The sequence below is a fragment of the Pseudorasbora parva genome, chromosome 1 (assembly GCF_024679245.1).
Source record: "Pseudorasbora parva isolate DD20220531a chromosome 1, ASM2467924v1, whole genome shotgun sequence".
Classification (NCBI taxonomy): domain Eukaryota; kingdom Metazoa; phylum Chordata; class Actinopteri; order Cypriniformes; family Gobionidae; genus Pseudorasbora; species Pseudorasbora parva.
The window spans coordinates 34,940,400-34,958,059 of record NC_090172.1 but is presented as its reverse complement, the minus strand read 5'-3'; the positions used below and the strand labels follow the sequence as shown (position 1 = coordinate 34,958,059).

Sequence of the window (17,660 nt, the reverse complement as noted above, 5' to 3'; positions counted from 1 at the left end):
CATGGATGTGCATTTATTGCATGTTTAAAACGACATGTCTAAAATGCATGTGCACAGTTAAGTTAAATGACTACATTCAAATAAGTGCTTGCACAGAATGTACGAGGTAAAATAACCACAATATTAAAGAAAAAAAATTATATAAGTGCGCAGTTTATTTGTCAATCAGATGCGCGAGCAAGTTGCGTTCATTACTATAGCAACACTCGGTCATTAAGCTGTACTAGGCGCATTTTCTTTCTGTTATCAATGGATTAATGAAAATAAAAGAAAATAGAAAATTAAAATAAGACCCTCACATCTGCATCTGTAAGCAGCGCTCAAAAATACCGTTGTGGATAACAGAACCATTTCACAATTTAAAATTATGGAGTTTTTGTGTGCAAAATGTAGCAAACTTATCCACGATGCAGCATCACAGAAGGAAACAATGACAATAAACACTATTAAACTAAGTGAAGGAAAGGTATAGTAATAATCAGCGATATGCGTTCTCATATGGCTCGATTTGAACGTTTCATACCATAAAAATAAGTAGTTAGAATTACGTTCTAGTGACGCCATCACACAATGACGCAAAAAAACGCTGAATTGCTTTATTTTTAACTCGTAATTTGAAACTAAGTGTTCAAAAGAACCTTTTGCAAAAAATAAATAGACTTCCAATCATTATTAGTAAGCGAGAGACAAGTGAATAAAGAGGAGTCGATTCCCCGAGATGGAATCGATTCCAAATGTTGGAATCGACTCTCGATTCCCAACGCCTAGGAATCGAGGAATCGATTCTTTTTGGAATCGATTCCCAGCCCTAGCTATGGCAGCAGCAAAGCCGCTAAAACCCAATCTTGTGCATCGCGTCCCGGTTTGATACGGCGGGACGCGTCGTTTTGCTTGTAAATACGGGACCATATATAGCAGCACGAAGGAGTTTGCTAAAATATTGGTGGGGACAATTTTGCCGTCTTAAAATGTTGATTGGGACTAGTACCTAGCGTCCCCCCCTAAACCTACGCCCATGCTTCGGTTTGCATGTAGGGACCCTCATTATGCTACCGTGTTAGTGTGAGGCTATTTTGAGCCTTGTTAGTGGTATTAACTAGCGATTTAATTTCACATAGACAAGCGTTATAAGCTAATTTGTTTTTAGAGATATAACTCTTTACATTCGATTTTCATGAAAACGCATCCCAGAGAACGATCTAGGGTCATTTCTCACCGGAGTTGTCCTTTAACGCACCCGCATAGCATTCCGGGAAGGGAGCGCTGCATTTGAACCAATTTGAACGCAGAAATGATGGGAAGCGCCACAACATCACGCTTCAGTCGTGTCGCAAAAGTGGATCTCCACGGTGAGAAACGAAAGGCACATTTTGAAGTATATCTCGAATTGCGGCACTCTTACTGACATCCAGCTAAAAATATCAAACCAAAATAAGAAGTAACATCACAGTAGAAGAATAAATGATCAAGTGTTTCAGGAAAAGAAGAGCAAAGGATGCAAGGATCCACATCGAGATTAAAGCGTTTCTGTATAAAGTCACCAACTGGGTAGATTTTGAACATAATTTTGTAATGGGTCTCCTTGACCTTTGGAGTAACTGTATGTCATAACAGTAAGCATGTGCCGATATCAATTTTTCATGTTGCGATTAATTGCGAAGCTTTTATCACGGTATTGAAATACGTTGCAAAAAAAGTGTCATAGCGTAACAGCTTTAAGAACTATTTTTGTAATAAAAAAAACTGAATGTTTAAATACAATAATACAATGCACCAAAAATATATACAGCTCTGGAAAAAATTAAGAGAAATCAATGTTAAGTGGTCTCTTAATTTTTTCCATAGCTGAAAATGTACAATTTTCAAACAGATTAAAGTGCTAAAGAATTAGGCCATAAAGAACAACAGGTAACAAATTACAATAAGGTCTCATAATTTAATGCATTAACTAAGATTGAGCAATAGTTACATTTGTTACAAAAAGTATAATGTTTTTGGTAATGTTAGTTAAGAAATACTGATCATTGTTAGTTTTATCTTTGGTCCATTAAAAAAGTTATTTTGTTATTAAACAATAACTAAGAAATTAACATTACTTAGAATAATTAATTCTTAAGTATTTTTCATTGTCAGTTTGGTAATAATGAATTAACATGTGAACTAATGAAGGCGTATGTCTTTTGGACAAATAATCCAAAAAATTATAATCATTAGGGCATGTTGTAGCCATGATTAAAACATAATGTTTAAGTTTGAAAATAAATAGCCTATTAAGTCTTTAAGTATTAAAGATCCTGTAAAGTCAAAATTAAGTATGTGATCTGAGTTTGTCACACCACAGAAAAATATGTTATTAACCACCCAGCCAAATTTGAATGATAATAAAAGTCGGCAAGTAAATAAAATAAGAGATCAAAATCTTGAAAAAATGAGCAGTATTCTCTGCTCTCAAACGCTGGGGTCGTGTCCGCTGGCTGCGCCGAAACCACCCCAACTCGCGGGAAAGCTACCTCCGCCTCACTCAAATGCCATACATGCACGCGTTAGCAGGGTGTAAGCAGCGCGTGTTTTTTCGGCGCCTATGTTAAAGGGGGGGGGGGGGTGAAACATCTCATGTCAATCTTGAGTATTGCATCCTTCATATCTCCGAAAAGTCTTCAGTTTTATTATATTTATAAAGGAAATATAGGCTGTACCGAGTCTTTCCGGAAAAAACCGAGCGCCTGGAGGCGTATCGTGTGGGCAGAGCTAAAGAATGACGAATGCGCAAAAAGCGTGGAGAAACCCGGCTATCGATCTCAGCTAATAGATATATGATCCAGGATCAAATCTGAGGCAGAAATAAATTGAACAGGAGAAACAGCAACAGCAGGAAGTCCATCTCTGTGGTATGTACTGTATTTAGTATTTAGCCTGTCAACATTTGTGTGTCTTTACTCGCAGTTTATTAGGACATGATTCGGTTTATGGACTATTGTATGCCACTAAACCTTAGCAGTAGCAAGCAAAACGGTTTTGCACGTCAGACTAGTGTAATGTTATACATAGAACAGCAATGTAGTGTAGTCCGTTAGCGCATTTGAATGACGAAGCACACGATCGTGTCGTTTACTGATGTTTACTAACGCGACGATAGCCAACAGCACAGACATTTGAAGCAGTTTTACTCACCGACTGCTTCCAAAGCAGGATCGAACCTTTATCGCTGGGACCGCTCCGTCAAAAACACACTTCTTTGGTATGATTTGGTAAAGTCCTGACAGCAGTGAACGGTGGAGATCCACTTTGCGACGCGACTGAAGCGATGTTGTGAAGCTTTCCGTCATTTCTGCGTTCAAATCGGTTCAAATGCAGCGCTGCCTTCCCGGAATGTAGAAGTAGATTTATGTCACCCATAGGAATAAAGTGGAGCGCGGCGCGGAGTGTTTACGGGCGTGCATTTGCTCTCTCGCTCTAGTCACGCGCGCGCACCCTACCGGGAAAAGAGCCCATACGGCCCATACAAGGACCTTCCGGTCTATTAACGTCAAGCCGACCCATACTCGAAAAAAACTCTCCGAAACTTGTGAGAAACCGAAAGGAGTATTTTTGACACAGAAATACTCCATCAAACGTCCAACATTAGTTTTTGAAACTTTGTCTATGTTTAGGATGTGAATCCAAGTCTTTAACAGTGTAAAAAGCTCAGTATGCATGAAACAGCATTTCACCCCCCCCCCCCCCTTAACAGATTAGAGCATTCATACCATTTACTAATAATACTCACCGTTAATAATCACACAAATTATTAAACCCAGAGGCATATTACAGAGGCTACTTTTATCATGTAAACTGCCTATACAACATGATTTATGCATGTTTTTGGGACAGAGGGGAAAACGGTCGCATTTGCAGCATATATGCTTCCCATCATAAATCAAAGCACGAGAATGACAGTGTCGGAGGAGAACGAGCCGCGGTTCATCTGCGCGAGACGAACGCTGCCGGTGTGAATGCACAACAGTGTGTGCAGTGTGAATCCGCCGTTAGAGGACATTGACATATTCGATAACCAACATCATCCCCCTCGATCTGCAACAGAATGGTCCGTGCTTTTTTCCTCTCCATTTTATGCAATTTAGCTAGTTATGTAACTAGCATAAATGTAGCCAAATAAAGTTAGGCTAGTGATAAACAACATAGAAAAAGGTGTATTTTGCCACTTTATAGTCACATATCACTTTAAAAGATATAATACAAATATTAGAGATATAATACAGGTTTACAACTATAATGGTTGAAATCACTTGTCTAATCCTGCATTCAAACCGCATGCAAATGACGCGATTTGCGCGAGTGATTTACATGTTGAGTCAATGCAGAGATGCAAATAGGCATTCTGCGACGCGATTCGCGCGAATGACGCGACAAGGTTCCTTCGTAGTCCCGCTGTGACGTAATCGCACTTCAAATGCAGCCTTCAAAGTGCGCGCACTTCACTTTGAGTCGGGACACAGCTTGTGTCTCATTAGCTGCACATGTCATTGAGGCAGTCTCATTTCAAAAAGAAAGCCTTAAAGCCTTGTTTATACTCGACGCGAGGGTGCGCGCGGCAAAAATGACGTCAACGCGGAGTAGGCAGTCGTGCGCGTTGGGTTAGCAAGACCCCGGGTGCGTCTCAATCAGCTCCCTAGTTTAGTTGTCAGGGCACTGATCAGGGAGTCAGCCCATTGACTTATGTCCTGATCAGTGCTCTGTCTAGTGAATTAGGGAGCTGATTGAGACGCAGGGCCCATTATGCCTGGCAGCGCATTTTTTGTAAAGCCTTGTTTATACTCGACGCGTCCGCATGAGCGCGAGGGTGCGTGTGGCAAGAATGACGTCGACGCGAAGGGGGCGGTCATGCGCATTGGGTCCGCAAGACCCCATTTCGCCTGCCGGTGTGCAGCGCATTTTTTGTAACTCTGCGCGCAGCTCCACATCCGAAGATGAACGAGTTCTCGTCGAATCTAGCCGAGCATAAGGTCTCATCACACCAGCACCCAGTTTGCACCAAGCGGCAACTTCCGGCGATCTCTCTTGAAGCCAATACGGAAGTAATGTAAACTGCAATTCCTCAAATGGCCACTAGAGGCAGGCTCCAGAAGGGAGCAGAATCTTATTGAGCCCCATGTTAAAATGCCCAACTTTACAGCAGAAAAAAACATGTTTACAGCCTGGTACAAATTGTGGTTTTTGCCTATAAGGCTAATTTTGACCTTCATGACAACTGTGAGGGGGGTGATTTTTTTTATAACTCATTTGTTTACGTTATATAAAGCCTTTAAGTTCTGCATAATTAAGGGCGTGGTTACAGGTGGATAGCCATTTATCCGCCGTCTATAGTCATTGCGTCACCTAAGCTCCGCCTACATCCCGCCTTTTTGCCCATTTTCTGTTATCCGGGAGTGACTCGCTCACAAGATGGTGACAACGCCCAGCTCGCCCCTAATTTAAAGCCTTGTTTGACTTCACCAGCGATGCGCAGACCGATTGGCGGCTGACTTAAAGCAGTGCATGTCGGTTAGAAATTTTGTCCGACTTGAGACAGCGCTGACTGGACGTGACTGTGACGTATGTCAACAAAGTACTGCGAGAGCGATTCGAGACTAGCCGGCTGATGCAGCCGCTGCAGATTCTCAAGGGTGGCTGCAGGAGGCTGTAAGAGCTCGGATGACGACACAGCTGATCCACGATTGGCCGATTCACCCATGACAGCGATCACGTGTGTTTCGTGTTTATTCTAAAACCTTATGTTATGCTAATGCTCACAAATCATTTATTTACAACAGTAAAACCTCTTTTCATGTAGTCACAATGTTATATTATAGCGTGTGTTTTGCTCCACTACGGGCAGCGTGTGATGCGCGTGGTGGGAGCGGCGGCACTGGTTGTAACTTGAAAAATAATGCTTTATGTATGGTTCTGTCGATGGATACACATGCTGGCTCTTCAGAGATAGTCTACACTACAACAGCGATAATAAAAGAAAAACGTGGGCAAACAGTCTCTTTTTGTAAACTGTGTTCTATGACCAGTCATTTTCGCCGTCATCACCCGGGTATATTCGCCAGAAGACGCGAATGAGAACTCTCTGCAGTGTGAGAAGATCTGTCTCTGCGCACATCTCACAGCGCGCAAATATTGAGTTCTCTTTCAAGTCTTGCGCTTGAACGGACAAACTTACACAAAAAGTATCTCAACATATCGATCTTGATGAGTATCCAAGCAGACATAGTCTGTTTATGCCTTAAGTTAACATACAGTCGAGAAAGATGAGCATATCCCTGTAATTAGGTCTTAAAGGGACAGTAGCCTATACTGCTGTCTGTTTAATGTCAAACAAAAGATAAGGACATCACTCACTGCTCTTGATTGAATGGCTTTTGTAAGTTTAATAAGGATTAATTTTTAATTTAAACAGCTAAATGTGCAGTTATTTTACATTTGATTAATTTATTCAATTTCTTTACCTAAAAACTAATGTTAGACCTACCTGAAAAATCTGGAAAGCATTGTTTATTTTATTCAATAATATAATACTCTGATAGTGCTTTAATATACTAACGTTACAGTGAATGAGAGTGAATGAGTCGAAACGAACGCACAGGCCATATATTGTGACATCCGTTTACCATAGTGTAAACATAGATGACGTCACGGGTTTTTCTATAAAAGAAAGAACGCAGCCTTCGTTTGTATGTAGGCCTAGGCAATTCACATATTTATAATACTTACTAAAATATAATTCATATTATTTTATTAATTTTGTATTAGTTGTTTGAAGAGTAAAAAAAGAAATTGGTCCGTCTTACAGCAAATTTACAACCGGCAAGTCGGTCGGACTAAAAGGAAAAAATAAATAAAATTGAGTCGGCCCTAAATTGACAGGGTCGGTTGGGTTACGGCAAACAAGAATATTTTTAAGGATGGCACTGTTTATTACTAAAGAAACACGACAATGCATAAAAGGCTCCATTACCTTGTATCTTACACTATCGCCCCGTAGAAGCTGTTTTTGTAAAAATAGGCTAACGATTGCGTCATAACCAACGCGACTCTGTCGCACAGTAGAGAAATTAACGAATATACAGGAGGAGACGCTCAGAAACAATCTTTTACTGCCTATGAGACAGTCAGGGGGACGTGGAAACAAAGTCTGATTAAGTCAAGGGAGAAGAATGGGGAGAAGCCCATAGAAAGCCAAAAGCAACGGGACAAAACATTAAACAACGTGATTCAGATTTTCCTTTCCACAACTACTAGAAGACCTACAACTGTCACATCATGTCACATCTACGTCGTCAAGCTCAGTCTGAGCCTGTGCAGTACGCTCAGCCATCAGGAACTGAGTGCTTCTTCTAATTGACCTCACTTTCCGCCGTTGAAGTCAATGGGAACGCTCTGTCCATTTCTTTTACTGTCTATAGCAGTAAAATGTCTCATTTTAGAAGGCTGCGTCCTCCGGAGGTCGCATTTGAAGGCTGCATACGTCAGAAGGCCGTCTCATTTAAAAAAAAGTGAGTAGGACACTCCAAATGCGACCTTCAAATGCATCCTTCTTTCTCAGGATTTCCATGGTTTATACTTGACGCGCTCGCTGTTGTGCTATTCTTTGAAATGACAGAGGGCGACTTGGGGCCTCGTTCCTTTGGGGAGCAGCGCACGCAGTCAGCGGAGGCTCGCGCAGCAGCTAGGCGAAAGTATTATAACAACCGGATATAATGGAGGCAGAGAACACTACACCAGGATGGCAGTTTACAATTAATTACTTTATTATTAGTTAAAACACAACACTTTATAAGACGTTACCCCCCTTGTTATGGGTGCAGTTGTAAAGGACGGGATCATGTCAGCAGGGAAGACACTCGGGGGTCGATTGCATCACGTAGGCTTAAATTATTCTATAGGTATAAAAAAAAAAAAAAGACGGTTGTTAACGGAGACGCAAAGAATTGTGGGTTATCTCTAGCCGTGAAGGATACACCTCATGCACACTCCGAAATCCCGTGAAAGAAGGACGCATTCGGAGGTCGCATTTGGAGTGTCCTACTCACTTTTTAGAAATGAGACGGCCTTATGACGTATGCACCCTTCGAATGCGACCTCCGGAGGACGCAGCCTTCTGAAATGAGACACAGCTAATTTGTCCCAAGCGGCCGTCTAGCGTTCACCACAAATGAGAGCTCCTCGCACACGCAATTCCCACCGTCTGTCCCCCGAGCGTCCCTCACCCACTCCATAAAGAATCAGGGTTCACCCGCATCACCTGTGCACATTAATTTAATTACGAGTAGCTTATACGTTAACCATAGCCACTCCCACAACCTACTACAGTATAAACAAGGCTTTACATTAAAGTAAGAAAGAAACTACAGTAGACGTCTCACTAGAAATTATTTTTTTAAAATGTTTTTTCTATGACCGACAAATGTGACTTTCGGTGGGCTACGTTCGAAATGAGAGACAGCTGAATCATTTAGGAACGAAACGAGTGAGTCATCACTCAACCGGTTCATTCAGCAATACTGATTCATTTAGGATGGCCACAACTGTGTTTTCCAGAGACGCGAACCACTGGATTTTTCGTTGTTTAAGCAAAATATTCGGATGATATTGCTTTTAAAATGTAAGTTACTGAATATTACATTGTTAATTGAATTATTGTAGTGTTTAAAATCAATATATCACACTCGCAATCGCGTTGTTGCTAATTGAGCTAAAAATGACATGCATCGAGTGTCTCGCCAAATATGAAAGCATATTTATCAAAAATAAGGTTAATTCAAGGCTTTTTTTTTACTGCACAAATTAGAAGTCCTATTAATTGGTATGGATGATTATTTGGGGGTTGCATTCCAAATAACGTTAGTCAGCAGAAAAGTTGTACAAGCCGTTTTTATGAATTCCTGACACATTTGATATTGTTATTGTTTTCTTCCACAGGTTGTCTGTTTGAAGATGAGGTATGTGAATCGTATGAAGTCTGCATCAACGGTGAGTTATTAAAATATTACATTTTGCACCATTTAAAGTAGCCTAAATTATTTGCATTAAAACTGCAAAAAGCTCACAGATAACGTTAAGTCTCTTCAAAAACAAACGGTCACTCTGAGCTTTACAGAGAGTAACTATATCTTTCGTTTTTTAATTATCTCATGTAAATATTTTTTGTTTTTGAAAATATTACCAAACTGACACTTTAAAAACTACAAAACATAAATGTTGTAAAATATATTTCAGAGAAATAAACGGTTTGTGCACGTGTCTGTATGCTACAGTGGGATATTTAGTTAGAAATTAAGTGTCAGGTGAATGCATTTTTTTAATTTTATTTACAGTAGCATATTTATTTGTTTCGAACAATCAAATCAAAGTGTACTTTGCTTTAATACATGTTTGATTTAATTAAAGAGTTAAATTTAACCAGTTAGCTGGACATATGGAAAGCTTAAATGAGAAATGGTTAGGTTAATACTGTAGTAAAGACAAGGCTGGATTATCCATATTATGAAATGAGGCCAGGCTGTGTCTGTGTAGGACAGGGATTTTCAAACTTCATGATGCCAAGGACCCCCAAATATGAGGTAACTTTTTGAGGGACCCCCTTCCTAAAATACATCTATATATTTGTGTGTGTGTGTATATATATATATATATATATATATAATCTTGAAAGTATACGGCAAACAAGGAGATAAACAATTAGAAATGAAACCATTAGATATTTCTGTAGACTCCATTAGGGCTGGGAATCACTGGGTACCTCACGATACGATACACGATACATTGTTCACGATACCGATGATATCATTTCTTAAGAAAAAAATAATTAAATTAGGAAAATTAATCTCCATTTTTTTGTTGTTGAAACAATAACAAAAACAACTTGTGTCTTATTTGTTGCAACAAAACAGTCACAGACACTATTTTTGTATAACATTGCTGCAATCAGTAATACTATGTCTTCAACAAACGGTGACACCATTTGGGTGCAAAATAGCTATAAGGCTGAGGACAGATTCATTCAAATTATAGTAAACAATACTATATAATTGTCCTTCATAAACATGAATAGTGACACTATTAAGTGCAAGAAACATTTGGGCTACTTCTTTCAAATAAAAAATTAAATAAATATATCTGGGATAAAGTACATCTAAAATGTAACTTAAAATGCATCCAAAAATTAAACAAAAATTCAGAGCAAAATAGAAAACGGCTTCATGTGATGTGTTTTATATGTTCATATTTTTCTTGAGAAAGAGGAGTTGGTCAGCATGTTCAGGAGTGAGTGAATTTCTTTGGGCACTGATTATATCTCCTGCAGTTGAAAAGACCCTCTCAGCTGCTACACTGGTCCCATGAATACACAAATGCATTTGGGCCAGCTTGGAGAGGAGAGGGAACACATGTTGCTGAGATTTCCACCACAACAGTGGATCTTCAGTGAGAGGCAGAGAAGGAGCATCTTGATATTGTTTTATCTCCTTCTCTGCAATTGAGGTTGCTGATGTAGAGACATTAGAGGTCTTCTTGAAGGTCTGACCAAGAAGATCAACAAGTGCAGACTTTCTTTTCTTTGCTGTGCAGGTCTCCTCTTGCTCTGAATCCCCCTAAACATCACCACAAGGCACTGGATCATCCTCCTTTAAAGCTGCAGCTTTTGATTGTAGTTTTGCATAAGTGTCTCGCACTTCTTCAGGTGACAGAATTAAAAGGGATTTAAATCTAGGGTCCAGGGCTGAGGACATGTGTAGGAGATCTTTTTCCACCTCTGATTGATATCTTTTAGAAAGATCTCGATTGACAGCTCCCTTAATCTCTCGAACCAGAGAAGAATCTTTTTCCGTGCTTGTTGTGTCTCGCAGTAGTTGGGCATGAAGAGGAGCAACCACTGAAATGGTGGGATTCTTTTCCTCACACGTGATGTTTGTTGCCACAAGCATTGGTCTAAGTGCTTCCACCATCTCCTCAGCGCTTGAGATGTCATTCTCTGTCAGTACACAGTCAGTCACATTCTTTCTCACCTTGATTAAAAAAAGGCAAAATACAATTTATTAATAAAATATATATAATTAATGTTCTTTATTTTAAAGCAAATAAAGCATGAACTGTATAATGTAATCTAAATTTTGAGTTTACATGTGTGTGTATATATATATATATATATATACACACACACACACACACACACACCTTTTTTTGTATGTATTAGTATTTATTTACAAACCTATTAATTGTATAGGATAAATTATTCACATTTATTACACATACAGATTACAACTTCTACATTGCAAACGTGTCTTACCTCTGGTGATAAGAGGGCAGCACAGACAGCTTGTGATGGGGAAGGCCAAGAAGTTTCTGGTTTCTTTTCAGTGCTTTGCTCCAGTTGTGCTTCTATGAAAGAATGTTGAGATCCTCCTAACTTTGCCAAGCACCTTGGCAACAGCAGCTGTTTTCAGCGCACGTTGGGATGCAAGATTGAAAACATGAACAAAACATCTAACATGTTGGTATTCTGTTAATTGTATTGCTGAACGCATGTTTGATGCATTGTCGGTGACAACCACTGGCTTCTTAGCATCAAGATTCCACTCCCCCACTGCGGCTTACATCGGTACATCGGCAATGTGTGTCCCAGTGTGGGTTTCGTGTATTGCTCGGGTTTGCAGGACATATCATTTCATTTTCCAGTCTTCGTTTATAAAATGTACAGTGAACGTCATGTAGGACTCCGTGGCTCTCGATGTCCACCCGTCACACGTGAGCCCCACTCTTTCTGCCGACTCGAGTGCCGACTTGACTTTAGCCCTGGTCTGGTCATAAAGTGCAGGAATAATTTTTTTCAGCAAAATATTTCCGAGAGGGAATATCAAAGCGTGGCTCTAAGATTTTCATCAAAAAGCAGAACCCCTCGTTCTCCACCTCACTGTACGGACGGAGCCCTTTACACATGTAAACAGCGATACCATGTGTGATTGACTTTGCCCTCGCAGAACAAGGTAGTTTTGCCTGGAATAAGGTGTTTACGCCAGGGGGTGTCGGATTTGAGCCAGCACCAACCACGGCTCTCTCACAGAGCTCCGGATGATGCCACGTGAGGTGGCTGTGCATGTTGGTGGTGTTTCCCGTGTAGCGGACTTTCGTAAAGCAGTTCTTGCATATTGCGTAGTCCCTTTCAAGTTTTGACCCGTCCGCACTGCTATAAAATCCAAAGTGAGTCCACACTTTGGATTTAAATGTTGCTGGAGCGTCTTTTAACTTCTTGCGCTCACTTCTACTTTCCTTGCTTGACTCCGCCATTTTCAGGTGTGTGTGTGCGCATCTTTTTCCGTCCACAACAGCCAAACTCGCAACGCGCGCCCCCTATCTATTTCTGAAGAAGCCACACTCATCAAGGGATAAATTAATAGAGCGTTTTATAACGGCTTTAAGATTGATACTTGGCGAGAGGGCATCGATAATCGATCGTGGGAGTAAATATTGCGAGATATCGCCTTATCGATATTTTGGCACACCCCTAGACTCCATTTTTGCTTAGTCTTTTAATTCTCTGAAATTTACTCTTTGGAGGAGCTTTCAACTTTTCTCATATTGTAAAGCAATATCTGTGTGGCCTTGGGAAAGAAAGTGAGGGGTTGAATAGGGACTTCAGGAGGTTCCGAAGAACACCTATCAAGTCAAGTCCTTTCAAGTTCAAGCAGGTAAAAAGAACCAAACCAATCAAGGTTTAGGTGTCAGAAGGATAGTCTGAGATTTATCTTGTGCCATCTGATTGCAGATCGTTTTCTGTTAGACTTGAGCTTCAGCATTGAATATCTTCTCTTCTTGGCTTTGTGGTTTAGGTGTGGTTTAGGTGATTATCAACCAAGTTAATGGTTTCTTACCAGCATCCAATACTTAAAGGTGCTATGAAATGGAAGTTGCTATAGACTTTTCCTATACCGTAATGTGTATGCAAGTGAACCGGCTTCTCAAACAAGAAAAAAACTTAGGTGAGACTTGATTTTATCCATTTGGGAATTGATTGATTGATCTCGTGAGAGAAATTTGACCCACCCTCGCGCCATTAAACATTTCAGAGAAGAGATGTCTGCAAGGAGGAGGGGAAGATATTTTGATGAAAGATTATAATGTCATATGAACCTAAAAATAATGATGTGCATGAATAAATAATTTATAATAAATATATTCCATATATGTTGTTGACTCCAAAGAAGAACAGTGCATTGACTGAAATGCAAATTTGGTCAAAAGTACAATTCAGTAAAATTCTTTAATTTGAGCAGTGCTGTATTTAGAACCCCATGTGTGATGAATTTCTCTTGACCTGGAATACATTTGGAGCCCAGACAAGATAAGCACCATTTCAAGTCACTTCCGGCGTGTCCGGTGCGAAGCTCAGCACCCTTATACCCCTTTTCCACCAAGGCAGTGCTGGTGCTAAATCGGAGCCAGAGTTTAGTTTCAAATCGGTTCTTTGTGTTTCCACAGCCAAAGCACCAGCTCCGAGCCAGGAAAAGTGGTTCTTAAGTAGCACCAAAACATTGCTGGGCTAGAAGTAAGAACCGCTTGCGTCACCGGCTGGGGGCGGCGTTACCGTGATCAACAAGATGAACACAAACCTGTGACCGCCATTTTTTCAATAGCAGCTAATCAAGCTAACAGCTGCTGGATTGTAATCTCCGTCTATACAAATCATGGAGAGCTGCACAAATGCGTTGGATTTGCGCCGTTTTAATGCTGATGTAGGATCATTAAGCCATGAGCCACTGAGGGAAGGCTTGTTCGAGATGCATCGGCGCGCGCTGTGCAGACTGATTGCGTATGACATCAAAGTAGAGCGAGCGCCTGGAAATTGTGTGTGTGTGTGTGTGTTTCCCGCTGCCTCGCTAGCAGTAGAGTCCTGCAACGGGTCGGGTACCCGCGGGCATAAAAGTGGCTAAAACAGGTGGATTGTGACATAAATTATAAAATACACGGGCGGGGTGCGGGCGGATAATTAATTCCGTGCGAGCGGGTAGAAGCGCGGATGAAAAATATATGTGCAATATTTTTCTGTGCTGTGGCGAGGCGGAGGAGCGAGCGAGACCGGGGCGTGATGGCGAATGAGTGTCACCTGTGAGCCACACTGGTCTCAAATCCTTTCACGAGGGAGCTCGGCGGCATATAAGGACGAGAGCTCACCAGACCTGGGTTTGACCATGAGTTGTGTTTGTTTTATTATGTGTGTGCGTGGCAGATGTCCGTGAGGGGCCGCGTTACTTTTGCTTTGTTTGGTTAAGTCTTTTAAATGTTCGCCGGTTCTCGAAAAACGATCAAAACGATCCGGTCGTCCTTCTTCCCCCCCAAGCATACTGTATTACAATTTCTATGTCCAATTTACCATTACACATACACGCAACAACGATATGCCATATGATCCATCACGTCACCACCACTGCGACTTTTGTTGATGCCACTCGTAGCCCAGATGGAGCGAGCGTTGCAGGATTAGCAATGGATGAAGTAAAAGTAAAGTTGGTGAGTGGAGTATATAAAATTGTTGACAACGAGTCTATAAAGGCACTTTAGCCTGTTTCTTTAGCCCATTCATGATGCTGTTGATGTTGAGAGAAGTGCAATATAAAAAAAAATAAAGCATTTTAATTGGAATGATTTTAGCGTGTGTGATTTATTACGGGCACGGATCGGGTAACGGGCAAATATTAACGGGTCTGGGATGGACCCGTGCAGGACTCTGGTATGACGTAAGACCTGGCTCTGTTGTGGCTCTTAGCATGTGGAAAAGCAAACGGTTCTTAGAAGGCTCTCAAGTCGAACCAACTTAGAACTGACACTAGCACTGGCTCCGAACTAGCACCTGGTTCATTCTGGTGGAAAAGGGGTATTAAAGGGGTCGCGATCATAACACCCCTGAAGATTCAACGGTGAGATCGGTGGTCGAATCCGGCTCTGCATATCGATGCATTGAATCTTTGACTATTCAGGGTCACCCCTAGTGTTTTGGTGAGAATGAGTTGGAGTGAAAGGCTTTGTTTATTTTTGATGGATGGTCTTTTCAACTTCATGTGAGACCCTCTCAGCCCCTTCACTACCTCTTCAACACCTGAAGAACACCTGTGGGCGATTCTGCAGCACCTTACTGTCACAGTTTTGGCACTTCAGGGAATTGCCCTGTCTCAGTTCCTGTTTAATCTCTAAACAAAAGATGAGCCAGTACAACACTGGCTCATGCCCATGCCACCTGCAGACATTCACAGATGACTCCTCCATTGACAATGAAGAGCAGTCTGGAGTCAGGAAGCAGGTGCTTGGACCCAGTATTTTGTCATGGGTGAGAACAGCCTGCAGCTGAAAATAAAACAAAAGAAAGCAAACACACAGAAGTTGTAGACAAAATGTGGTCGTGCCAGAGCACTGTTAGGACCAGTCATCGGTCATCAAATTCCGTTATCTCAGCAATTTCCTTTGTACATTCAGTTTAACGACATTGTTACATTTTATTTATCATTCATCTGAACTGTCGAATGCATTTTAGACACCTGCATTATGCATTTGCTCTGTCCATAAATGTGCACTCTCGAGTGCTGCACGTATCTTTGAAGGGGAGCTGTGAGGGCATGAACGACACAGCACAACGTCTCAATTAATTCACACATGTAGTAATGTATTGTTTATATTGCGATTTAATTAGATTCTTAACATTTTAAAACGATTATTGACCGAAAACAATTCATGATAAAAAAAAATTAAAAAATGTTTCAAGATTGCTTATGCATTGTCAGGATTTGTAGTCAATGCATCAAGAAAACAAGTGAATCATTACACCCCTACTGTACAGACATCAGGGACCGCTGTGCCATCAACCACTTTTGCCTGCCAGTCTATAATTGTGATTTCAGTCCATTTCAGATTTGCCTTCCGTTAAACCTCATATGAAAATGAAGCCATCTCTGATTATTTGCCTGTTATAATAGTCAGATGGTTTGTTCTCATCTTTAGTGGGTGGTTCTTGGCTAGAATAAGCTGTGAAGTGGACCAGATTCCAGACTTTACACCGGTAGTCAAAAGTCTGGCTCTGTGAGACTAGGAAGTGTGTGTGGATTAGTTCACTTCCAAATTAAAATTTACACATAATTTACTCATCCCCCATCTCAGGCCATCCTTAAAGGGGGGGGGGGGGGGGGGGGAATGCTGTTTCATGCATACTGATCTTTTTACACTGTTAAAGACTTGGAATCCCATACTAAACATAGACAAAGTTTCAAAAAGTTAAGGTGGACGTTTGATGGAGTATTTCTTTGTCAAAAATACTACTTCCGGTTAGTCATAAGTTTCGGGCAAGTTTTTTGAGATCATGCGTCCCCTTTGACGTTAATGGGGGCGGAATTTCCTTGTATGGGCCTTACGGACAATGAGAGAGAGAGAGAGAGAGAGAGAGAGAGAGGAGAGGGAGAGGAGAGAAGAAGAGAGAGAGAGAGAGGAGGAGAGAAGAGAGAGAGAGAGAGAGAGAGAGAGAGAGAGAGAGAGAGAGAGAAGAGAGAGAGAGAGAGAGAGAGAGAGAGAGAGAGAGAGAGAGAGAGAGAGAGAGAGAGAGAGAGAGAGAGAAGAGAGAGAGAGAGAGAGAGAGAGAGAGAGAGCAACAGCCTACGCCCATCAAGCGCTGGCTTGTAGGATGCTGGACAGGTGATGTGGACATAATGTCACCAAAAAAGTGCATTTTTGGTTGCCAGACCAAGACAGTCCTGCACAGATTCCCCAAAAACCCCGCGTTAATGCAACAGTGGATGTAATTTGCTTTTCCGGATCAGCAACTGAGTTGCGCGACTGTTTATATCTGTTCGCTGCATTTCGGTGCCGACTGTTTCATAAACAAGCCCAGCTCGACGCCGGATTTTCCCAATCGCCTAATGCTGAATGATGGAGCAGTCCCAACGTTAGAAGGGTGAGTGAGACTGCTTCAAATGTCTGTGTTTTTTTTTAGTCCGCTTACTGTCTAACGTTACACAAACCACGCGTAAACACACAAACACACGTGCACAACTGCACTTCCCACATGTACACCTTCAAAGAACAAAAATACGACGATATAATTCAAGTATAAATATGTAAATAACACAAGCCGCTAAGCATATTATTAGTTAGTGTATAACTTGTACCACATAGAGACGTCCTGCTCTAGTCGTTTTTGCTGCTGCTCCTGTTCAACTGCAGCCTCTGGGTCTGATTCCGGATCATAGATGTATGGCTGTATCTGATTAAAAGCCATATTTTTATTTTGAATAAAGTTTTTTTCCCGCTGTTAGGGATGAGACAGCTTTACAACGCACTCGACTCAACACACAGCGCGCTGCTGCACACGTCATTATTTAGCTCCGCTCACACGACGACACGCCCCCACCCGCTCGGCTTTTTTCGGAAAGACTCGGAACAGTGCATCTTTCTTTCATAATTATTAAAAAAAATAAAGACTTTTCGGAGATATGCAGGATGCAATGCTACTCTATAGGTACTCAAGATTGACATGACACTGACTGAAACTGAGTGTTTCACCCCCCCTTTAAAAATATTCTTGTTTGCCGTAACCCGACCGACCCTGTCAATTTAGGGCCGACTCAATTTTTTATTTTTTT

The 17,660-nt window shown here is 41.2% G+C and overlaps 1 protein-coding gene across 2 annotated transcripts in view; it reads left to right on the top strand.

Moving 5' to 3' along the window:
• Window positions 1-17,660, top strand: part of ptprn2 (protein tyrosine phosphatase receptor type N2) — a 271,389-nt gene that overhangs the window by 29,998 nt on the left and 223,731 nt on the right. Inside the window, exons 1-2 of one of the 2 annotated variants that reach the window (XM_067438662.1) lie at window positions 8,614-8,647; window positions 8,965-9,015. In XM_067438662.1, coding sequence (XP_067294763.1) covers window positions 8,629-8,647; window positions 8,965-9,015 — 70 coding nt within the window. In that variant the 5' untranslated portion in view covers window positions 8,614-8,628. Of the gene's footprint in view, window positions 1-8,613; window positions 8,648-8,964; window positions 9,016-17,660 lie in introns of those variants that run through there. The other variant, XM_067438653.1, reaches the window with a different exon arrangement.